The 25,595-nt window shown below is 43.9% G+C and overlaps 1 protein-coding gene across 4 annotated transcripts in view; it reads right to left on the minus strand.

Annotated features, from left to right (window-relative positions):
• Positions 1 to 25,595, minus strand: part of LOC123775064 (mucin-22) — a 65,778-nt gene that overhangs the window by 16,076 nt on the left and 24,107 nt on the right. For all 4 annotated transcript variants that reach the window (XM_045769882.2, XM_045769891.2, XM_045769871.2 and 1 more), the window contains exons 2-3: positions 5,541 to 5,774; positions 479 to 4,504 (exon numbers count right to left, since the gene is read on the minus strand). In XM_045769882.2, coding sequence (XP_045625838.2) covers positions 479 to 4,504; positions 5,541 to 5,774 — 4,260 coding nt within the window. The remainder of the gene's footprint in view (positions 1 to 478; positions 4,505 to 5,540; positions 5,775 to 25,595) is intronic.

Below are 25,595 nucleotides of genomic sequence, written 5' to 3' on the forward strand. Positions count from 1 at the left end.
AAACTGTCTCTATTTTCCGCATGTTACAACTTGTAATAAAGTTGTTACATCTTGGCTTAACGTGTTTATGACGTATTAGAACATTGTTACAACTTGCTATATTGGTTGTTATAACTGGTTAGGAGGTGTTAAAGCTTGTTCGAACGTTGTACCAACGTCGTAGTTTCGGTGTATGTTTGGCGGGATATTGATGATTTATACTTTCTTTGTGATACATGATAAGTGTAGAGTCCAAAATGGTGTGGAAAATGCACGATATTGGACAGGTTGTTGAGCACTTACAGGACAAACTCTCCTTCACTCTCATTATGGTGAAATGCAGAAACTGTTTATTGTAATTACAAGGCGGATCCACATTGCTTGAAGTAAAAAGAACATATAAAAACTATTAAGGATAGGAATGCAGATAGCTTGAAGGAAAAATCCTAACAGAAGCATCTTGAGTCAGGACGGAGAGCACTATAAGACTCGTACTAACCTTCGGCTTTGATCTTAACCACCTGGTCAAGGATGACAGCCATCTCCATGTCATCCACCTTAGACATGTTGGTGACGGCGTCTTTAGCCAGGATGGGCTCCTCGCCGTCAAACACCGTGTACACCAGCTCCGTCAGGTCGGTGGTGTTGTCGTAGGTGATGTTGTGTAGGCGAACCTTCACACTGCCACCGGTGGCACTTCTCTTGCGCACTTTGGCTGACGGGTACAGTGAGGGTGGAGGCCGCCACTGCCTGACTGGGTCTTGTTTCATCTCTCGTATAAGTTCGCGTTTTCTTCGGCTGTTAACAAGGACATTATAAGATGGTCTAATTGTGTTGAATATGTTTGGATTTTCCTTTATCGGTACCTTCTCATTTCTTGTCATTGCAGTAAGAATATGGGGAAATATTCTCATCCCAGTGAGTCCTGAGGCTATCTTGAATTTTCTGGAGGCAATATGTACGTCCTGGTGTGTGTTATGTCTGTCCTGCTTTGCAAGGAATCTGATCGTGGGCATTGTGGGTTCAGCATTCATGCTTGCCACCTCTCTCTTCACTCTGGCGATGATTGTGGTGTAATTCTCAAATGGGTCTGTGGTCGTAGTGCCCGGTGGCTCAGTGGAGGCCAGTGCTACCATGCTGACTTCGCCAGCACCGAGCTGCCTGGCTACATCCCGCTCATAGGCTATCTTGTAGACGTCGGTTAGCTTGTTCTCCATTGAGATCCAGTAAAGGTGAGATGTATCCTCAGTGAATGGCCCCTCCAGCACCGTCCTCACCCAATACCGTTGATCTAATGGCACAGTGGCATTGTTGCTGGGACTGGGTGCACTCGGCTGCGGTCCTAAGGTAGGCTCTGTTGCCCATGGAGTCCCTTGCATCGTCCCCGAGGGCGAGGTGAGAGGACTTTTGTCTGTAGTAATAGACATGCTGACGGACTCTACTGTTGTATGGATTACGGGCAGTGTTGTTGTACTCAGAGTAGAAGTAATATCTATCTCCTGAGAGGCCGTAGAGATGGTAATGGAGACTGGCATCGTCGTCGTGGAGGCCACGTGGATGCCTGTGTGTGTCAACACCGGAAACTCGCTTTCTGAAGAAGATGGCCACGTTGATGTGATCCTTTCACCCAGTGTTGAAGATGGCTCATGTGAACCATATGTTTTGTCTGTAAGTGATATCATGTATGTTGCAGTAGTCTCAGGATCCTCAGTGGGACCTTCCTGTGAGGGTGAGGATGCAGATTCAAGCGCAGTTTCTGTTGTTCCAGTGAACGTTGATATCACCACTCCATCACTACCCAGCATACTTTCATCAGTTGCAGAGTCTGAAGGTAGTGTTAATTGGGGATTAAGTGTTGCTGGTCCATCGTCAACAGTGCTTGTTGTGGTAGGAGCATCACTGGGCTGTGAAAACGATGGGCCCAACATATCCGGCATTACATTGCTGCTGACTACTGAAGTGGGTGGCACTGCCTGCGATGGTTTTACTAGAAGGGGCCTCTCTGATGTTGATGTCTCGACCCCTGATTGGAAGAATGGTGTCACAGTTTTGGACGGGGAGACTGGAAGTGTACTCTCACTCTCCTCATCATGGGACGAACTTGTGGGTCTGCTGGATGGGTGGAAGTGTGCAGCATCCTCAGAATCTTTCCCACCAGATGTTGGGCTGCCAGGTCGTTCTCCTGGACTATCTTCAGCTCCTGAACCTTCAGATTCACTCTCATTTACCTGAGGTCCTTCTTCCGGTAAAATGATTAAAGTAGAGTCATCATGTGCAGTTCCATCCACACCAACTCCTTTTCCTGCTATGGGTGGAGTCAAAGTGGCACTCACATACGGGTCATCAACCTCGAATGGAACTGTAAATATTTCTTTATCTAAGCCATTAGCAGAGGTGGCTGTGTTATCTGTCTGTTCACCCCATACAGTTGTCACATACGGTGAGTCAGTTATAGTAGTTATCAAAGGGTCTACCCAAATTGTTGAATTTTCCCCCGAGTCAGTTGTAGCAATGGTTTCATCCTCTGGTCCCTGGGGTGACTGGTCCACAACCTCCACACTACCTGCTATGGCTACGAAGTTCAGGTCACTTTCTGTTGTGCTCAAGACATCTGAGTCACTCTCTGTTGTGTTCGAAAGCTCTGGATCACCATCTGCTGTGACTGAGAACTCAATATCACTCCCCGCCGTGACCAAAAGCTTAGGGTCATTCCCCAGTGTGATAGAGAGGTTCAGAACCCCCATTGTGGAGGTCACACCCTCGGATGCACTGAACACATGATCAGGAATGGTAGGTTCCAAAGAGGAAACTTTTGTGATTGAACCACGGTCATCATCTTTATCCTGACCTGGCAGCTGTGTAATATTTCTACCATTTGACACATTAGAAAATGTGCCAACTTCTTCAGTGACTCCTTCGGGAGAGTCCCATCCGAAGGTACCATTCACGGTTTCATTGCTGCTAGCAGTCTGCTCAGGCAGTTTGGTTCCATGTATACCATCAGATACATTAACAAATATATCACTTTCGTTGATAACAAAACCAGGATAATCCATATCAGATGTACTGTTCACGGTTCCTTCCCCGTCTGTGTTTAGATCCCAGAAATTGGAGTCGTTGCGATCAGATGGAGGTGTCGTTAAGTCAAACAGCTCTATTTCGTGGAAGATGGTTGAGTTTCTCTCAAAGAGCGGACGGAAGGTATTGGCTGGAAGTTGGTGGGAATATGTTGAAGACAGCAATGTGGTAGGGGTGGTTGTGGCGACGTCTTTGCTAGGATCTCGGGTATGATCTTCGCCCGGGGCACCTTGAGTTTCCTCCACACCTGAAGGTGCTTCTGTTTCAGTGTTCGTGCTGTCAGTCATAGGAACATTTAAATCAATTTCTATTGTTGTTGTATCATTCCCACTAGCATCATGGTTGGTTTCTGTTATCCCAAAAGGGACACCAAAGTTTTCAACTCCTTGTTCGGTGACAGAAATTGCAAAACCAGCCTCTGTTTTTGTTTCAGTACTAGTTTCAATACCTTCATTACTCTTAGACACTCCAGCACTGTTCTCTGTTGTCTCTATCTCAGTAGTAACAACAAGAGTAGCTCCAACAGTCACACTTGCAGCTCCGCTACCTTCAGCCTCAGTACCCGAGCCATCCACACTTGGTGACATCGATGTCCCTGGTGTTGAATACTGGATGCTGCTCAACAGGCTGTGGATACCTGTAGTTACCGCGAGCTCTGGCAGCTCAGGAGTGCTCTGCACTCCCTCGCGGGAAAATTCTCCAGTGCCTTCACTGAAGGTCGCAGTAGGAGCAACAGTACCGTATAAGTCACTGGAGGAGGACGGTTGGGTGTAGATTGCCGTGGTGTCTGTCACTGGGTTGATGGTGACTGTCAAGCATGGTGGGTACGTCGAGGGCAGGATTGGTGTGGCAGATGATGCTGTAAAAGTCGCTGACGGCCCTGGATATTCGATGGAGGAACGGACAAGATCAGTCTCGTCATAAAGAGGTTCCTTGAGAAGAGTAGTAGTGGTGGTGGTGAGTGAAGGCGGACGAGTCGTGTCTACGTTTGGTGGCACTGTCATGATCGTTCGCGTCACTGTTATATAATTTATCTTTTCCCCCTTGTGTTGGGTGTTCTTGTTCTTCTCCTTCGATGTCTCGGGCAACTGGTTCCCGCTGCCTCCTGAATGAGGGTAATCACTCTGAGAACCCTCCATGGTGTTGGTGTGGTTGTTACAGCTGGCGTTATAAGACACTGTGGTGGGGCCTGCTTCGGACCCCTCGCCCAGATCCTTCCCTCCGCCTTTGTCTGGTGCTGTGTTGGGGCTGTTGCTGCTCGAGATGAGGTCTACTGGAGACTTTGTAGACGAGTGGATGGAGGTGACGGTGGAGGGGGTGATGAGGGGAGGACGGAGGACGGTGGTGTAGACGGTGGTGGTGAGGAAGACAGTGGTGGTGATGATGCCCTCCTTCATCCATGACGTGTCCCGTGGCCGGTGCTGCCACTCCTCCGTCGGCCCGTCACCTGCAACACTGTTTTATTAGTGTCATGTCTGCTATTCTCTGCCCCAGGTCTGTCTCCCTGAGAATCTTCCAGGGAGTGGGCAAAATCATATCTGATTTTTGAGAGTATACTACAGTTTTAGAGACTTTATTGGCTGTGTTTTATGTGAGTACTGAAGTTAAAACTCTTGTCTATGGCCAAGGCACTTTCCTTCAATTTAAGTATTAATGTTGATATTGTCCAGCTGAATGTAAATTTGGTTTGATGATTTGTTTGCAGATACAATGTAGTAGGTGTTTTCTATGCTTAGTGAGAGTGTTGTTGACATTCATGAGTGGACTTTTTTTAATTCGTTATTTGCAACATTATTTAGTGTGTGAGTTGGGGTCTGAGTAGATGTAGGTAGTATCGTCAGAAAATAGTATAGGTTTAAGAACACTGTAGACATTTGGCAAGGCATTGATGTATATAAGAAATAGGAGAGGTCCTAAGATGCTGCCCTGTGGCACTCCAATGGCTAATGGTAGAGTGGAGGAGGTAATGTTATTGATGACAACATATTGTTGTGTGTTATTAAGATATGACAGAGTATAGTTGAGAGCAAGGCCACGGGTTCCATAACCATGAAGTTTAAGTAGACGGTAGTTATGATTTATAGCCTCAAAGGCCTATCATGAGTCGGTGAAGAGGCAAACTGGGAACTAAATTTTATGAAGGGGTTGTGTAGATTATATCAAGCAAACTAATTATGGTATCATTTATTTACTTAGTTACTGCTAACTAATCTTCCCGACTATATTATTTCTTAACTAGTAACTGTATTGTTCCTAAGCAGCAAAACACCTCACGTGTAACAGACACATGGACGTCAAGCCAGCGTCCAAAGGCAACCACCAAAATACCTCCATTTCTTCCCCCCAAATACATAACATATAAACTCCAGACTTCGTCAAAATACAGAACATATATAGTTGCATAATATTTGCAACTCTGCCAGTCTTGAAAAACTGACGTTGAACAAAAACGAGGGCAACAAGAGCCAGCTGACCGTCCGTACCTGAGGGCATCCATACAAGAAAATCCTCGAGGCTATACTCTCTCTTGAACCTGCCAGCACCGCTGCCCTCCAGCCAGAGAGTGTTCCTGCTCCAGGCACCATCGGGGCCTCCGTCCAGGTGACCGCCGCTGCCCTCTGGCGGGAGGCGCAGGAAGCCCAGGAGGCGCGGGGTGGAGGAGTCGCCGGCCATCACCACCACAGGCGTCGCCTCTATCCTCTCCCCATCATCCGTCACTGCGGAAACACAACCACCAGATCAATCCTAACGTCCAAAAATAAATAATAATAAACATGTGAGTGTTGTCAGTTTGGTCGCTCTCTGAAGCCATCTGAATTATCTGTCATATCAATAATACATTACACTGCTATCAATGTGTTCAGCGAGAACCCACAAGGTCTTCTCTGAATACTCTTTATTTTCTTCTTCGAGGCTGTGGGTCCCTACAATTGCACCAGAGGTGGTACCCCAATCATTAATTAATGTATATAATTACTTTAATATAATAATAATTTATTTTGTCGGAGACAGGCGACACCAACAACGACAGGATGAAACCCCACAACAGCTAACTCCTGGGTACATATTTACTGCTAGGTGAACAGAGACATTAGGTGAAAAAAGTGGCCAACTGATGATGTTGATGTTGGACTTAAGGCCCGCCAGCCCCGTAGAGAGTTATTTAAAGCCAGGACAACGCCGCATTAGCCTACCAGAAAATACACATTAGCCATGAACGAAGGATTCCCCCTCCCCTCTCCACTCAGATCACGTAACACAGATGTATACACTGATGCTGGCATGTTTGGCAGGGAATTATCAGGGGGAAAGCGCCATTACCTTGAGGTGCTTCCGGGGCTTAGCGTCCCCGCGGCCCGGTCGTCGACCAGCCCTCCTGGTTGCTGGACTGATCAACCAGGCTGTTGGACGCGGCTGCTTGCAGCCTGACGTATGAGTCACAGCCTGGTTGATCAGGTATCCTTTGGAGGTGCTTATCCAGTTCTCTCTTGAATAAGCACCTCCAAATTAAGCACGACCGCCATTAAGCCATTACAACTATATAGCACTTGCAAGGGGTCAGGATAAAGTTTTCTGGTGGGACGGGGGGAAGGAATGGTGCCCAAACATTGGACGGTCGGGGATTGAACGCAGGAGGATAGAAACAGCCTAAGCTACTCTGTCCCCTTGAGATGTATTTTATTCTCAATAAACGTACTTGAACTTGATTGAACGCCGGTCTGCATGAAGCGAGACCGTCGCGCTACCGTCCAGCCCAAGTGGTTGAGCAGGCATATTTGGGATGTCTCGTCTCATGAAGAAAGGTCAGAGCCGCAATGATACACCATCGCTGTGTGTTTTGGACAGTTGGTAAGGTGCGCACCTGTGTTAGTTCTCACCTAGATGCGCTACTAGTGTCGAGCCTCAGCGCTTGAGCCCCGCTTTTCAACCATGAATAGTTTAAAATAAAATCTATTTATAATTTCTGTTACCAAATTTTCATTTAAAATTGAGTATTGAGTTACCTTCAGCTTCTTTGTCTACCATATTCCTCTTACTGACCACTCTTAACCGGAAGAAGGTCTTCCAGGCTACAGCCCGCCCTCTCAACTAAGAGGTCACCTATTGTATGTTGTAGCAACCGATCGTTACAAATGCATCCTAGTACAAAAACTAACGATTCACAATTTTCTACGTTTTCTATGCATCGGACTCGGTAGATCAGGTGGGTTGTTAGGGTTCGTACGTTCCTGGTTAGGTATAGTAGGTCGGATTTTTTACGAAGTGGCAAGGGTCACTCACTTGCTGGGTCAAGCACCAGCTCCTCAGCTCCGCCATCTCAGCACAGGCGGCTGACAACTGACTGCATCCAAGTTCGATTCCCGTGCACGTCTGGGCACGTTTCCTTACACCTGATGCCTCTATTCGCCTTTTCGCACCTAGGTATCTGGGAGTTAGTCAGCCGTTGTGAGTCGTGTCCTGAGAAATGGTCAGTAACTGGTTAGGGGAAGGGGGGGGGGGGATTCTGGATAACAAAGGCATCAGATAAAAAACGTGCCCAAAACGTCTCGCCTTGCACGGGAATGGAACCCGGTGCCAATTCAGTGTGAGTAGACAGAATTAAGCACTGTGTGAGTGTGTGTGTGTGTGTGTGTGTGTGTGTGTGTGTGTGTGTGTGTGTGTGTGTGTGTGTGTGTGTGTGTGTGTGTGTGTGTGTGGTGTGTGTGTGTGTGTGTGTGTGTGTGTGTGTGTGTGTGTGTGTGTGTGTGTGTGTGTGTGTGTGTGTGTGTGTGTGTGTGTGTGTGTGTGTGTGTGCGTGTGTGTGCGTACTCACCTAATTGTACTCACCTAATTGTGCTTGCGGGGGTTGAGCTTTGGCTCTTTGGTCCCGCCTCTCAACTGTCAATCAACTGGTGTACAGATTCCTAAGCCTACTGGGCTCTATCATATCTACATTTGAAACTGTGTATGGAGTCAGCCTCCACCACATCACTTCCTAGTGCATTCCATTTATTAACTACTCTGACACTGAAAAAATTCTTTCTAACGTCTCTGTGGCTCCTCTGGGTACTAAGTTTCCACCTGTGTCCCCTTGTTCGTGTCCCACCCGTGCTGAAGAGTTTGTCTTTGTCCACCCTGTCAATTCCCCTGAGAATTTTGTAGGTGGTTATCATGTCTCCCCTTACTCTTCTGTTTTCCAGGGATGTGAGGTTCAGCTCCTTTTGCCTTTCCTCGTAGTTCAATCCTCTCAGTTCCGGGACGAGCCTGGTGGCATACCGCTGAATCTTCTCTAACTTTGTCTTGTGTTTAACTAGGTATGGACTCCAGGCTGGAGCTGCATACTCCAGGATTGGTCGTACATAAGTGGTATACAGGGTTCTGAAAGATTCCTTACACAAGTTTCTGAAGGCAGTTCTTATGTTGGCCAGTCTAGCATATGCCGCTGATGATATTCTTTTGATGTGGGCCTCTGGGGACAGGTTCGGTGTGATATCAACCCCCAGATCCTTCTCTCTATTTGATTCTTGCAGGATTTTCCCTCCCAGATGATACCTTGTGTTCAGCCTCCTGCTCCCTTCGCCTAATTTCATCACCTTACACTTTCCAGAGTTGAACTTCAGCAGCCATTTTCTAGACCATTCCTCCAGTTTATCCAGGTCATCCTGTAGTCTCTGTCTATCTTCATCCGTCTTGATTCTTCTCATAATTTTTGCATCATCAGCAAACATCGAGAGGAATGAGTCTTCCCTCTGGAAGATCGTTCACATATATTAGAAACAGGATGGGTCCAAGTACTGAGCCCTGTGGGACTCCGCTGGTGACATCTCGCCACTCTGATGTCTTCCCCCTCACCGTTACTCGCTGTTTCCTGTTGCTTAAGTACTCCCTTATCCACTGGAGCACCTTCCCTTTTACTCCTGCCTGTTGCTCCAACTTTTTTAACAGCCTTTTATGGGGTACTGTGTCAAAGGCTTTTTGGCAATCCAGGAAAATGCAGTCGGCCCACCCTTCTCTTTCCTGCCTAATTTTCGTTGCCTGGTCATAAAATTCTATTAAACCTGTGAGGCACGATTTACCATCTCTGAACCCATGTTGGTGGTGCGTTACAAAGTTATTTGTGTGTGTGTGGGTATTAGCATGTGCGCATGAGTGTCAGTGCAAGCGCGTGTGTGCGTGCACACACACACGTGTCAAAGCCCACACACAGACAAGCATGTAACAGGTCACGACATACATATTCCTCAACCACTGGGGAATCTGGTGTCAGGAGAGCGAGCCCGGCAACCACCCACCAGAAATAGTAAAGCCCTTGTTAATTCCACGTCAGGTTGCGTCGGGGATGATTAAGGTCACCTGAGCTAGGTCAGGAGCAGTGAGTCACACAAGGTCAAGAACGAGAGCAAACACTGACAAATTCACAGCACCGCTCCTGTGCCAGGTAAGTTACGGGCTCACCATAGCCCGTGCTACTTGGAACTTGTTCCGAGTAACTGAATCTATAACAACAACAACAGTGACAAATTCATAAACATGAGGAAAGGGGGTAATAAAGGTCAAGGGAAATAAGGACATACAAAAATACGGTTCAACGAGCCAAGGTCTTTACGGGCTATTCATGCCCGTGCCACCTCTTGGGTGGCTTAATCTAAGTCCATCAATCAACCAGGCAAAGTCACAATAGAAAGGTCAGAAGTGGTTGTTGATATTATTGTTTAAGATTCAGCTACTGGGAACACAAAGGTCCAAGTAGCACGGGCTATGGTGAGCCCGTAGCGGCCTTACTTGGCACAGGAGCGGGGCTGTAACTGGTCAGGAGTGGACATGATATGCGATAAATAAAGGCTCAATACTAAGGTTAACAAATGCGATGATTATGGTAAAGGTTGAACACAAATAGGCCGTGCTGGAGGACCTGGTGAGAGGATTAGAAAAGGTCAGACCGAGGCAGCCGAGGGTGAACCTTCCGCGCCTCACCACAAACAATACTGGCAAAGATACACAAACAATAGCAAGTAATCACCGGGAGCCGCTCAGCTTTGGCAAAGAAATGTAAACAAAAGAGAAGCTGTGAAGCTCGGAGACTATCCAAGTCATTTTGTTTAAAGAAAGAGAGAGAGAGAGAGAGAGAGAGAGAGAGAGAGAGAGAGAGAGAGAGAGAGAGAGAGAGAGAGAGAGAGAGAGACAGAGAGAGAGAGAGAGAGACAGAGAGAGAGAGACAGAGAGAGAGAGACAGAGAGAGAGAGAGAGAGAGAGAGAGAGAGAGAGAGAGAGAGAGAGAGAGAGAGAGAGAGAGAGAGAGAGAGAGAGAGTATATTTAGTGCCGCCCCGTTGAGCATGTTCTCATCATCCCTCTCATCTACCACATTATCTCTCCCTTCCCCACCAAAACCTATTTACATCACCCACCCCCACCGTACCCCACCCCACTATCTCCTCCACAAGATTACCATCTCTGTTGCCCATCCTCCTGTTGTTGTTGTTGTTTTAGATTGAGCTACTAAGAACGAAATTTACATGTAGCACGGGCTATGGTGAGCCCGTAATTGAGTTCGGTTATTAGCGACGTTACTGCGATATTTGGGTCAAAGTTTTAAATGTAGGTGGGGTTTCCTCCTTTTCTCCCGTTTCTATTCAGCTTCTGTTTTAGCGCACTGGTTTTAGTCTTGTTTTAATAACATTATCTTGGTGGCAGATGTAGATGCAGAATGTTCACTAGTGAGTCCCATTCCTCAACGGCTTTTCTAATCATTGTAGTCGCGGTGGATTTTGCATGTAACGCAGCTGCTGTCGTTGGATTAATGTTGAGTTTGATGCGCAGGGGTTCAGTTGCTTCACATTCCAGTAAGTAGTGCAATAGTGGCGCCTCTGCTTCTGTTCCACAGATATGACACTCTTTAACTATTGGGTTTATTACCTCCCAGCAGCACTTGTATCCAAGCCAGAGTCTGTGTATGGCTACTGCAATGTCTCTGGATATATTTTTGCCAGAGGGCCTCTTTCAAGCCCATCCTCCTGTTGTGGTAGTAGTTATAGTAACGATGAGGAACCATAGTCCTCATACTGGCGTAAAACGATATTAGAAAGTAGAAAATTGAACTGTTGAGTTGGACAAACCCGAAAACTGTTTTACTTGTGTTGTTTTGACAAACTACCCTAACCTAACCTTCCTAGACCTAATATACGATATCTGATTCCAAACATAGTACATATGTGTGCTAAACTTGGCCTAGGAATATTGAAGTTTGTTTTGTAGCTTCATTTATTTAAACAAAAATTCCTTACCTGTCAGTATACTATCTAAAAGCTAAGTACGTACAAATTCGTGACTATTGACGACCGTCACAGAAGGTATTATGCAAACAGGAGGCGATTATCTAAACTGGTTGATCTCTGACACAGATATTTACTGTGATACAGAGTAGTGTTGCGAAGGGAATATTATACTCAGCGCCTTCACCTGTCTGTCTCGCTCCCCCATACGCCAGGTTACGCCTCAATTATTTTGTAGTAAATACACATGTGACCGTCGTATGGCTGCTGCAGTGTACATGCTTCAATATTCCCATGTGCAAAGTTGCGAACTCGTTCTTGAAAAGAGAACTGACGGCCCGGTCCCTGCCTCAAAATGGACCGCGGGCCCGGTCCCTCAGGCTGTCCGTTTATATGACATCAGAATGTCAAGTATAATTCTGATGGCTACATTTTGCATTATTTCCAGTCTATCAATACTTTTGCCATTTTGCAGGACCAAAGCTGGTGCATGATAGTCTATCAGAGACCTTATATATGCTAAGTACATCATTTTTGCTATTCTAATATTAACACCGTACTTAGAGCTGTACCCCACTACAGTTCTGAGAGCCTTGAGTCTGTCTCTACATTGTTGATGTAACTTATTGACTGCAGTTGAGGTACAAGGGACAGAGACATCAAGGTATTTGAAAGAAGAGACATAGTCTATTGGTATGTTATCATCTTTAGTTTTCGTGGTCCACTTTTGCGATTACCAACTTGTCTGTTTAAATACCATAGTTTTAGCAGCGTTGATTACAAGACCAAGGCTCTCACAAGCTGTATGTACACAATTTAAGATTGTTTGCATTTCGCGGTGGGTTTTAGTATGTACAAGGATGTCATCTGCATAGCTGATAGTGATGTTTGCCGGACTAGTTGGGATTGATTTTAGTAAGACATTAATTAGAACATTAAACAAGATAAGACTTAGTACTCCTTGTGGGATGCCTAGTTGCATTAATTGAGTTTCACTCTTGTAGCCTTGGAACAGTACAGAGGACTTCCGGTTGGTAAGATAGCCTCGTATCCATTGTAATAAATGTCCCCCTATATCCATTCTTGCTAATTCATACAGAATCACTTCCCTATTAGCAATATCAAAGGCATTTTTTAAATCAAGAAATGTTGTGTGCTTGTACCTTTTATCTCCATGAACAGTGAGAAAGGTTGTGATACAGTTGTGTACACTTTTACCATGTGTGAAACTATTGATATCAGGTGATAGGTGCTCTTTAACTCTATACAATAATCTATAAAGCACCATTCTCTCAAAGGTTTTGCACATGCAACTGGTCAGTGAGATGGGACGAACAGCATCACTTGTGGGGGTGTATCCCGGGAGGTCAGCAGCTTGATCTTGGGGAAAGGGGACTTCTATATAAGCCTAACACATACATACACATGCAGTTACAGCCCCGCTCCTGTGCCAGGCAAGTCCACTACGGGCTCACCATAGCCCGTGCTACTTTGGAACTTTTGTTCCAAAGTAGCTGAATCTAAAACAACAACATACACATGTCTGCCTCATGTCTGTTCCCGACAAAATGAATTATTAGTAATTCCATTGACACTTCATTTAATTTTTAACTTCAGTGACGCTGCGTTTCCATATAAACTAGGACTCGGAGGCAAAAATAAAATTAGAACTCTGAGGCCCAAGAGCCGGAGCTCCATTGACCTAGGCTCTAGAAGACTCGAACCCTGGACCCCACGTGTGTGAGGCCGAAGCTCTGTCGACCGAGCTATTGAGTAGTCTTAATAAGGAAAGTTATCAGAAGCAGCATCCTGCTGCCAAACCGGAACACTTATTAAGACTACTCAATAGCTCGGTCGATAGAGCTTCGGCCTCACACACGTGGGGTCCAGGGTTCGAATCTCCTAGAGCCCATGGAATGTTCATTTCCACGGAAGCGTGGATGATAATTGTATAGCCGGAGCTGGTTCCTCGCAACACACACACACACACACACACACACACACACACACACACACACACACACACACACACACACACACACACACACACACACACACACACACACATACAGTAGTCGTGACCTTGACTGTTACACAAAAACCAAACGAGAATCAATAGCGTCATTCAGCGCGGAATGCGGTCCCTGCACTGCCATGCTGATGCCACCTTACAAGCTCAAAAAGTTCCACCAAACTGCCCATTATACATCATCGTATTCTGGTTTGATAAACACCGCCAGTACATATCGGGCTACATAAGCATACCCCAGAGCCTAGCCAATTAATAATAATAATAATAATAATAATAATAATAATAATAATAATAATAATAATAATAATAATAATAATAATAATAATAATAAAAATAATAATAATAATAATTATTATTATTATTACTATTATTATTATTATTATTATTAATGTTATGGGATTTGATTTTGAATTTTATATAGATGTGAATTTGATATATTCTTCATCGTTAAGTAAGAAATTATCAAAGAAGGCACCAAGTCGGGAAGGCTATGTAGTATCGCTAAAGAAGAAAATGTATAGTTTTACCACATACTTTTTGGAATTTCCTTATTTTTCAGAAGGTAGCCTATACTAACACTCCCCCCCCCCTCCTAAGCTTTCTTTCTGCAGACACTCCTTGTGTCAACACGAAGGTTAGTCTGTGTGTTCACGTGTTCACTGCCTCCAAAGACTGTGTGTGATGCAAAATTGGTGCCTTTTGTTCATAATTACTGGCGCTTCTGCATTAACTTTCACATTGTGTAATGATAGGCTGTGTAAAGTTCGCCAATCGTCCTTTCTAATACAATTTTCTCTCAAATTTTCATATGCTCAATGGTAAATTTTAATATTAGTTGTCCCTGTTGGCTCTATTATACAAGCTACAATATACATTGGGAAGAGAGCCTTTTGATTTTCTATCCCTCGCCTCATCTACACAGGAAACATTTGTCACATAAGTTTTTTTATTTTTTTTATTATTATTTTCTACCGCAGACGTGGCCACACATTTACAATGCTAACTAGCGTATATACATTTTCTTCTGTCCTCCATGGACAAGGTGAAAGATTTGTCAAACATACAATTCAGAGATTTATTGAACCACAGAAGGTGATCGCAGTGCTTTTAAAATGTTAGGCTAGGCTACATACGTAAATACATAGATACACAGATTTATGAATGCATTAATGTGAATTTATAATGGTGAAATGTAATTCTGATCACATAAGTGGCAGAACTTTCTTTGGCAGAAAGTGTGTAGCCTCGCGTCAAAGGTTTAATGATACATTTGTTCTATGTTACAATAGGTTCAGCCTCATTGTCTACACATTTACAAGCATTAGTTTCGCATGGCTCTTATGATAGTTGAAGACACCAGGGGCCAGATTCACGAAGCAGTTACATACGTACTTACGAATGTTTTCCTTCTTAGCACCTTCGTAGTGGCTACGTCGGTATTCAGGTAGGCATTTAAGAAGGAAAATCTTCGTAAGTACACCACCTCGATTTAGGGACGGCCTCGACCACTCGTAGCTTTACGTAAACTGGATATATAACTCAAATTTTTTCTACCAGCCTATGTCCGTCCTGTACCCCAGAACATTCCCTTTGAAGATTAAGGTGAGGCTAGCCCCCAAGCACCTGGTCTCCAGCTTTGGACAGACGTTCTCATACCCTAGCATATAATAACATTACACGGGTAAATTACACTCTTGCACCATTGCATGATAGGGTTCAATAACTAAATATAACGTTTACTATGCAGCAGTGTGATAGTATCAGTGCAGGAGAGTGTGTGCTCACCCAGCCCGTCCTACTAAGGTTCCCAACGTCAAGAAACTGTCGTGCTAAAGTGCCCTTATCCTAACCTTGTGAATTGAGTTAGCTTCAACCTCTTCTTTGTTTGAGTCATTCCACTTTGTGACAGACAACTCGAACATTGAAGGTCTGTTTAACATCTCTAATTCATTTGTGTCTTTAGTTTCCATCTATGCCTGCTCGTTATGCTGTTCCTTCCTCGAAATTTGCTGGTTTTTTCTACATTGTCAATTTATCTTAAAAATATATATATATGTCGTTATCATGTCCCCTTGTTTCTCCTCTCCTTCAGTGTTGTGAAATCAAGTTCTCTCGGTCCTCTCTCGTAGCTCAGGCTCGTCAACATAGGAACGAGCCTTGTTGCATATCTTTGGACCTTTCTAATTTTTGTATCTATTCACTTAGTTGTGCTTGCGGGGGTTGAGCTCTGCTCTTTCGGCCCGCCTCTCAACTGTCAATCAACTGGTACTAAGTTGATTATGTGTGGGTTCCATGTCGGGGGCGCCATAATCAAGTCCCACGAAGGTTGAATATAGGACCCGAAATGCTTCCTTTATCCAAATTTCTGAAGGCTACCCGGTACCCGGATATTGGCCTGTTGGTTAGCTTAGCATTTTAAAAGCACCGAATCACCTTCTGTGGTTCATTGTTCAATAAACCCCTGAACTATATGCTTAACACATCTCTAACTCTGTCCATGGCGGACAGAAGAAAATGTATATATGCTCGTTAGCATTGTAAATGTGTGGCCACGTTTGTGGTAGAAAATAATAATAAATTAAATTAAATTGGCCTGTTGATGATTGCCACTAACGTTATTTCTAATACCGCTCGTATTACAAAACCCTCCTGCGGAGTCCAAGAGCTGAAGCCCGAGCCTACTTGCACAAAGAGGTGAGTAAACACATATACAATATTATTTGTAATACTATCATTTCCATAATAATGTGTGTTAAGAATATATCAATAGTGTTAAGAATGCATAAGCTTGCATGTAGTGTTGTAGTGCGTAGTGCTCATGTCCCCTATGGCCCGTGGGGCTCGTCTCCCCGGGCAACACCACCCTCACCCGGGCCACCATAACCTGCCTCACCCCATTACTGCCCCCCCATCATGATAGCCCCATTACCACACACACACACACACAGGTGTGTGTGCGCGCGCACGTGTAGAAGCTGGGCCAAGAGCTGATGATCGACCCTGCGAGTACATGTTGGTGAGCCAACCTGTCCTAACGGAAATTCGTATTTTGACGAATACTCTACCTCCTCCTAACAGGAAGAAGCCAGAGAGTAACGGTAAGGGGCGAAAAGTCGGATTGGCGAACAGTAACGAGTGGAGTACCTCAAGGCTCGGTGTTGGGACAGGTTCTGTTTCTAATGACATGTTTACAGGAGTAAAGTCCTATATGTCGATGTTCGCGGATGACGAAAAATTACTGAAAAGAGTTGTGACAGATGACAAGTGAAGGATCCTCTAAGAGGAATTGAACAAGTTGCAGAGATGGTCAGAGAAATGGCTACTGGAGTTCAACACGAGCAAATGTAAAGTTATGAAAATGGGATTAGGTGACAGGAGACCAAAGGGAGTACACAATGAAGGGGAACTACCTACCTGTGACGATTCGAGAAAGAGACCTGGGCATGGACGTAACACCTAATATAACTCCTGAGGCACATATAAATAGGATAACGATAGCAGCGTACTTTACGCTGGCAAAAGTTAGAACATCATTCAGAAACCTAAGTGAGGAGGCTATTAGGGCGCTTTACACTGCCTACGTGAGACCAGTCTTACGTAAGACCAGTATGCCGCACCATCATGGAGTCCTCACCTGAAGAAACACATAAGGAAACTGGAAAAGGTTCAGAAGTTTGCAACGAGGCTCGTCCCATAGTTACGAGGGATGAAGTATGAAGATCGACTGGAAAAACTGAACCTGATGACACTAGAAAAAGGGGGGGATATGATAGAAACCTAAAATACTCAGGGGGATTGACAGAGTGGAAATAGACAAAATGTTCACACTGAATAGTAACAGAACGAGGGGACATGGGTGGAAGCTGGAAACTCAGATGAGTCACAGAGATGTTAGGAAGTTTTCTTTTCGCTTGAGAGTAATAGAAAAATTGAATTAACGTAAGGAACAGGTGTGGAAGCCAATTAATAATTGTAAAACTTAGATATGATAGGGAAATAGGACAGAAGTCAGTTATAAACAACTGCCGGCTAGAAAGGCGGGATCCAAGAGTCAATGATCGATCCTGCAGGCACAAATAGGTGAGTACACACATCGTGTTCCTAATATATGTACGAGATCTAACAGAAGAAGTAAGCTCATTCTTACCCATGTTCGCTGACGATGTTAAGCTAATGAGGCGACTCAGAACTGAGGACTGTAAACCATTACAATATGACCTGGACAATCTCCAGAGATGATCTGAGAAATGGCTACTAGTCTTTAACACTGACAAATGCAAACTTATGAGGCTAGGAGTTGGAGCAAAGAGTCCTTATATACAGTACAGGATGAAAGGAAGGCAACTTCTGTAAAAAAAAACTTAGGAGTGGACGTAACTCGGGATATATCACCAGAATAATGGAGGCAGCAAATGTCATACTGGCACACTAGCTTCCGGTTATCCTTCAGGAACTTGTAGGCGATGAGTCACAATAACGTGGCTGAAGTATGTTGACCAATCCACACCCTAGAAAATGAAGGGACGACGCATTTCGGTCCGTCCTGGACCATTCTCAAGTCGATTGTGGTCCAGGACGGACCGAAACGTCGTCGTCCCTTCATTTTCTAGTGTGTGGATTGGTCAACATGCTTCAGGAACTTGGACAAAGATCCCTTCCGAGCTCTCTATGCATCCTTTGTGAGACCTATTATTGAGTATGCTGTCCAGCATAGAACCCTTACCTAAAGAAACACAATGTATAACTAGAAAATGTCCAAAAAACTGCAACTAGGTTCGTGCCTGAGCTAATGGGAGTGAACTATGAAGAAAGAAAGACTGAGGAAGCTAGTCTTCCTACCTAACTACACCGGAGGAAAGAAGGAATAGGGCGGGCATGATAACGATGCACAAAATACTAAGGGGGGGGGGGACAGACAAAGTAAATATAGAAGCAATGTTAAAATTAAGAAACAGTAGAACGAGAAGACATAACTAGAAACCGGAAACACAGACATCCGGAGTCACAGATGTCAGAAATAACTTTTATCAGTAAATAAGTGGAGCGGATTATATGAGGAAGCAGTCGATTCGATACAATTTTAAATGTAAATATAAGAAAAACTGAATGAAACGTCTCATTGCATTGAACTAATACTTGTCGAAAGGCGTATGAGCACTTGAAGGGACTGAGAGCATTTGGGGGACATGAGCTACAGGGATAGACTGAGAAAACAGAACATAATGATACTTAATGAAAGAAAAAATGGAGGGGACGTGATCCAGATATATGAAAAGCTTAGGGGTATCGAAGGAGTAATTGAATATTTATGTTGGTTAGCAAAGAACATGCAGGAGAGTTGAACATGCAGATGAGCCACTGGGATGTGAGGAACTACTTTTTCAATTTAAGGCCAGTGAGCAAATGGAATGAACTTGAAAGGGAAATAGTCCAGCTATAATTTTAAAGAGCAAATACGGAATAAACAAAGGTGTCGGAAATCCCTGCATTAGATGGCCGGCATTTGGAAAGTTCCGGGGCCTAGGAGCTGAATCTCATTCCTGGGAACTACCAGGTAAATAACCATGATGAGGAAGGTGAGGTGTGAGGTGGAGTAACCCGTACCGTGGTATTGTCTCCATCAATAATAGATGACTCCCACTCCAGCGACCCACTTCCCCAACCTGAGCCTCCACCCGCCATCTCGCTAGGCTTCCCCTCTCCCACACCACCATCACTCTTATTATTATTATTATTTGCTGCTACTTCATTAATAATAATAATAGTAATACACATAATGAAAATGCTAAATATAATAATAATATTTTAAATAAAAATAATAATAGTAAGAATTATTATAATTCACACTCAAATCACACCACGCGAGTCCTATCTAGCCAATTGTCACAATACTTTCTCAGTTATTTGTTAATTATTATATTATTATTATATAATAATTATATTTTATTATTATATTATTATTATAATTATTAGTATTATTATACCCCGAGGATATGATAACATTTAATCTAGAGGAGAGACAGAGCCAACATTCAAGTTACCAGCAAATGGACTTCGCGTCATGACGTCGTAGCAAGTTTAACATCCCTCCAAAAATACAAATATTCAAGGTCAATATCTTCACGTTATCGAACTTTTAAACTTGAATTATTTATGTGTATTAATCCATGGATAACGTAACTGTAAAGTTGGACATCAAGAAGAGAGAGAGAGACGTCCCAGAGGTTGGTATGAGGAGTTTCTTGAGATCAACTATGACTTGGGCAGGAGGTGGTGGTGGAGTAAAGGAGCCGTGATTACATTTAAGAACCCTAACACACCGAGGGTGACGTTGGAGGGTGAGTTACGAGTGGAGATAATGTTGATTATTCATCATTGCTTCACTCAGTCATCACGATGTTCAGTTTCAATTTCGGCCGCGCTTCGTTCTTGGCGAACGATCATCGAACAGGTATGCCAGCCTTTTTCTCAACCTAAATCATATATATATATATATATATATATGCAAACAAGCCTGAATGGTCCCCAGGACTATATACAACTGAAAACTCACACCCCAGAAGTGACTCGAACCCATACTCCCACAACTGGTATGTACAGGGACGCCTTAATCCGCTTGACCATCACGACCGGACATAAGGAAGTGATAGCCGAGGCTATATGAACCACTTCCCCGCCGGCACTCGGATGGTAATCTTGGGCATAGCATTTTATCAAATCGCCTCATTCTTTGGGGCACAACACAAATGCAAACAAGCCTGAATGGTCCCCAGGACTATATACAACTGAAAACTCACACCCCAGAAGTGACTCGAACCCATACTCCCACAACTGGTATGTACAGGGACGCCTTAATCCGCTTGACCATCACGACCGGACATAAGGAAGTGATAGCCGAGGCTATATGAACCACTTCCCCGCCGGCACTCGGATGGTAATCTTGGGCATAGCATTTTATCAAATCGCCTCATTCTTTGGGGCACACGTGAGGAACACAAATGCAAACAAGCCTGAATGGTCCCCAGGACTATATACAACTGAAAACTCACACCCCAGAAGTGACTCGAACCCATACTCCCACAACTGGTATGTACAGGGACGCCTTAATCCGCTTGACCATCACGACCGGACATAAGGAAGTGATAGCCGAGGCTATATGAACCACTTCCCCGCCGGCACTCGGATGGTAATCTTGGGCATAGCATTTTATCAAATCGCCTCATTCTTTGGGGCACACGTGAGGAACACAAATGCAAACAAGCCTGAATGGTCCCCAGGACTATATACAACTGAAAACTCACACCCCAGAAGTGACTCGAACCCATACTCCCACAACTGGTATGTACAGGGACGCCTTAATCCGCTTGACCATCACGACCGGACATAAGGAAGTGATAGCCGAGGCTATATGAACCACTTCCCCGCCGGCACTCGGATGGTAATCTTGGGCATAGCATTTTATCAAATCGCCTCATTCTTTGGGGCACACGTGAGGAACACAAATGCAAACAAGCCTGAATGGTCCCCAGGACTATATACAACTGAAAACTCACACCCCAGAAGTGACTCGAACCCATACTCCCACAACTGGTATGTACAGGGACGCCTTAATCCGCTTGACCATCACGACCGGACATAAGGAAGTGATAGCCGAGGCTATATGAACCACTTCCCCGCCGGCACTCGGATGGTAATCTTGGGCATAGCATTTTATCAAATCGCCTCATTCTTTGGGGCACACGTGAGGAACACAAATGCAAACAAGCCTGAATGGTCCCCAGGACTATATACAACTGAAAACTCACACCCCAGAAGTGACTCGAACCCATACTCCCAAAGAATGAGGCGATTTGATAAAATGCTATGCCCAAGATTACCATCCGAGTGCCGGCGGGGAAGTGGTTCATATAGCCTCGGCTATCACTTCCTTATGTCCGGTCGTGATGGTCAAGCGGATTAAGGCGTCCCTGTACATACCAGTTGTGGGAGTATGGGTTCGAGTCACTTCTGGGGTGTGAGTTTTCAGTTGTATATAGTCCTGGGGACCATTCAGGCTTGTTTGCATTTGTGTTCCTCACGTGTGCCCCAAAGAATGAGGCGATTTGATAAAATGCTATGCCCAAGATTACCATCCGAGTGCCGGCGGGGAAGTGGTTCATATAGCCTCGGCTATCACTTCCTTATGTCCGGTCGTGATGGTCAAGCGGATTAAGGCGTCCCTGTACATACCAGTTGTGGGAGTATGGGTTCGAGTCACTTCTGGGGTGTGAGTTTTCAGTTGTATATAGTCCTGGGGACCATTCAGGCTTGTTTGCATTTGTGTTCCTCACGTGTGCCCCAAAGAATGAGGCGATTTGATAAAATGCTATGCCCAAGATTACCATCCGAGTGCCGGCGGGGAAGTGGTTCATATAGCCTCGGCTATCACTTCCTTATGTCCGGTCGTGATGGTCAAGCGGATTAAGGCGTCCCTGTACATACCAGTTGTGGGAGTATGGGTTCGAGTCACTTCTGGGGTGTGAGTTTTCAGTTGTATATAGTCCTGGGGACCATTCAGGCTTGTTTGCATTTGTGTTCCTCACGTGTGCCCCAAAGAATGAGGCGATTTGATAAAATGCTATGCCCAAGATTACCATCCGAGTGCCGGCGGGGAAGTGGTTCATATAGCCTCGGCTATCACTTCCTTATGTCCGGTCGTGATGGTCAAGCGGATTAAGGCGTCCCTGTACATACCAGTTGTGGGAGTATGGGTTCGAGTCACTTCTGGGGTGTGAGTTTTCAGTTGTATATAGTCCTGGGGACCATTCAGGCTTGTTTGCATTTGTGTTCCTCACGTGTGCCCCAAAGAATGAGGCGATTTGATAAAATGCTATGCCCAAGATTACCATCCGAGTGCCGGCGGGGAAGTGGTTCATATAGCCTCGGCTATCACTTCCTTATGTCCGGTCGTGATGGTCAAGCGGATTAAGGCGTCCCTGTACATACCAGTTGTGGGAGTATGGGTTCGAGTCACTTCTGGGGTGTGAGTTTTCAGTTATATATATATATATATATATATATATATATATATATATATATATATATATATATATATATATATATATATATATATATATATATATATATATATATATATATATATATAGGCAAAAGAGAGAGAGATAGAGAGGTGAAGTGAGGTGAGGTACAATGAAAAATGAATGGGAATTAGGTGGATACAAATAAGAGCCGCATAAGAACTGTAGAAGGCCTATTGGTCCATACGAGGCAGCTCCTATTTATACCCACCAACAGGCCCACACACACATGGATAATAATAGCATAAGATAGTAAATATTTACAATGGATTAGTGAGACAAATGTGTATCAATGATCCTACTCAAATCGCCCTTTAATTGATCTATCAAAAATGGGTCTAAGGTATATAAACCACTGCTAATGTTCAAATTACATTCTTTTGTAATCTGAATTAAAGCAGATTCAATTATGTTCCAGTTAAAAGTGATTTTACAATTCGTTATTGAAGAAGCCATCTCCCAATCAATTTGGTGAGCATTTTCTGACAAATGAACAAACAAAGCATTAGACAATTGACCATGTCTTACAGAGTATTATGTTGTGAAATTCTACATTTCAAATCTTTAGATGTTTGCCTAACATAGAACCTATTACAGTCTTTACAAGGTATTTTATAAATGACACAATTATCACTACGAGGGTTGTTTCTAACTAATAGTTTACCAACAGTATTTTCGTAACTAAACAATACATGTATATCAAAAAGTTTCAAGGCCTTGACCATATTTTCAAACCCAGAGAAATATAGTAAACATAACACATTCTTTGGGCGAATTTTTTCACTTCATATAATATTATAATATGTACGACGTGCTTTGCTACGGCAAACTTCCAAAAAACTCAGTGGATATCCACTGAGTTTTGGATATCCTGCCGTCTGTGGAACATACTGCCCTCCCCTTAATTCCTTCATAAATCGTTAACATACTGCCCTGAGAATTATGAATCACAACATTACAATAGATGGAAGTAACCTCATACCAATATGCAGTAAACACCGCCAAAATACGGCAATAGTATCCAGTAATCCCTGTAGTCTTAATGTGATTGCTTCAAACTTTGACATGATGAACAAGTTGTAGGCTTGAGATATCCTTTTCCATTAAAGATTTAAAAAAACGAGTCCCTATATTATACATATGTAATGTATTTTTTTTATATGTATTTGTAATTTTTTTTAATAAACCTGTTATGTACTTTTAAATAAACTTGTATTTTTTTTAATGTGTGTTATTATGTGTTTTGTGTTTTTTATGTGTTTTGTGTTTTTATGTGTTTTGTGTTTTTTATATAAATTTGATTTTTGGTCTAATCTCGAAACGTGTTTTTAACTTGTAAAACCACTACAACTAAAGTATAATTACATGCTTTCTCGCATGTTATTAAAAAGAGTAAAAAGATTTGTATAATAGAATTGTTAGTGTACACTTTACAGTATGTTACTACGCGTTATTTTCTTATATTTCACCGAGAGGTGACCAAAATAACCCCAGTTGTAAGTTACACTACATAAGCCCAGCCTAAGAAATACTAGTACCTGTAGGTACTATGGGGGGGGGGGGGAATGTACACATTGTACCCCAAAAACAAAAGTTCATGTTTGGTACCATTGGTAAACTAAAAGCATAACTAAATCTGCAACCACCTAACCATCAACTTAACCTATCATAGTCCTAAATATACAATCCTAAACCTAATATACGCAAACTTAAGCCTTATTTTAGTACATATAAGTACAATAATGAGTGCAGGAAAAATCTGATTTGGGTGTTGGCTTCTCGGGCTCTTTACAGCATCAATAGTACACAATGTGGATTTTGTATGGAGGGGAAGGAGGTTCAGCAGTTTACATGAACTATTTACAAATAATGTTTACAAGACGTCCATGAAGAGTTAGACCTCGCTTCCTCGTAAGTACTGACAGGTAAGATTGATAGATAAGTACAGTCGCTAGGCTACAATAGCAGGATAGACATGACGGCCGAGGAAGCACAACTCTTCTGACAGGACAAGTCAGGAAAGATCGCGTCTAATTATTAAGATATCGAAGAAGGCGGAAAATTTAAATCACGTTATTTCATGAAAAGTGCAATGTGCCATAAGGCACGACATCACGCTTGCTAACTCATTCTTGAGAGCTCACAGCAGGTACTAGTTCACGCACAGGCTTATTGACCGGAGGAAAGGGTCGCTTTTAGAACATGCTAGTGAACAGTTGTTTAACTAAGTAACATAGCTGTAAACACTGAACGAATTAAACAAGGGATAGCTTCACAAGCTGTATGATCCATTACCCACACGAGGCTACTATTACCTCACATACAGCACCGCTCTTGTGCCAGGTAAGTCCACTACGGGCTCACCATAGTCCATGCTAATTGCAACTTTTTGTTCCGAGTAGCTGAATTTAAAACACCAACATACTATTACCTGAACTATAGAGTACTAGGGGCAGTCGAACTGGGGTCTGGGGAACTTACCTAATTGTATTTTGGGGGAATGAACTACGACTCTTACAACCAAGTATATACACTGGATCTGGGCAGGAACCACGGTTTTCCAAATAGGAATATGCCAGGGGAATCGACTTGTATAAAGTTCAGAGCCTATTTGGTGCTCTAGTCCCGCATACCCGGAGAAACCTGGACAGGGTTTCAGGAATTCTTCTACTCCCCGAGCCCGGCCTGGGGCCAGGCTCTGAGCCACCACCAAGTTCCCCGCGGCTTCCACTTTATCTAGGCAACATAATCATCTTCCCCTGGCATATTTCTATTTGGAAAACCGTGTTTCCTGCCCAGAACCAGTGTGTATACTTGGAATACGCCGTCACTTCCCCATACGCCACCCGCAGTCTTCACCCTCGGGTCAGAAGTCACGCTGCCGCCCGAGGGGAGATTATCATAGATCGTCAGCACGCACTTGCTATCGTACGTCGACACGCACACTGGGGTGGCAGAGGTGACGTACCTGCAGTAATCACAAGCACATCTTGTTATGATCCGGAATTTATGTGCGATAAATGTTAATTATTTATTATTATTGCGGGTTTGAAAACAGATTGGGAGGTTGAGAACTAAGGGAGTGTTGAAGTTAGCAGCAGAGGAGAGGAAACCATGTGGTTGAGACGGAAGGTGTAGCAGCAGGGGTGTGTGGAGCGTGCATGGGGTGAGGTAATGTT

Source organism: Procambarus clarkii, chromosome 10 (genome assembly GCF_040958095.1).
Source record: "Procambarus clarkii isolate CNS0578487 chromosome 10, FALCON_Pclarkii_2.0, whole genome shotgun sequence".
Lineage (NCBI taxonomy): Eukaryota > Metazoa > Arthropoda > Malacostraca > Decapoda > Cambaridae > Procambarus > Procambarus clarkii.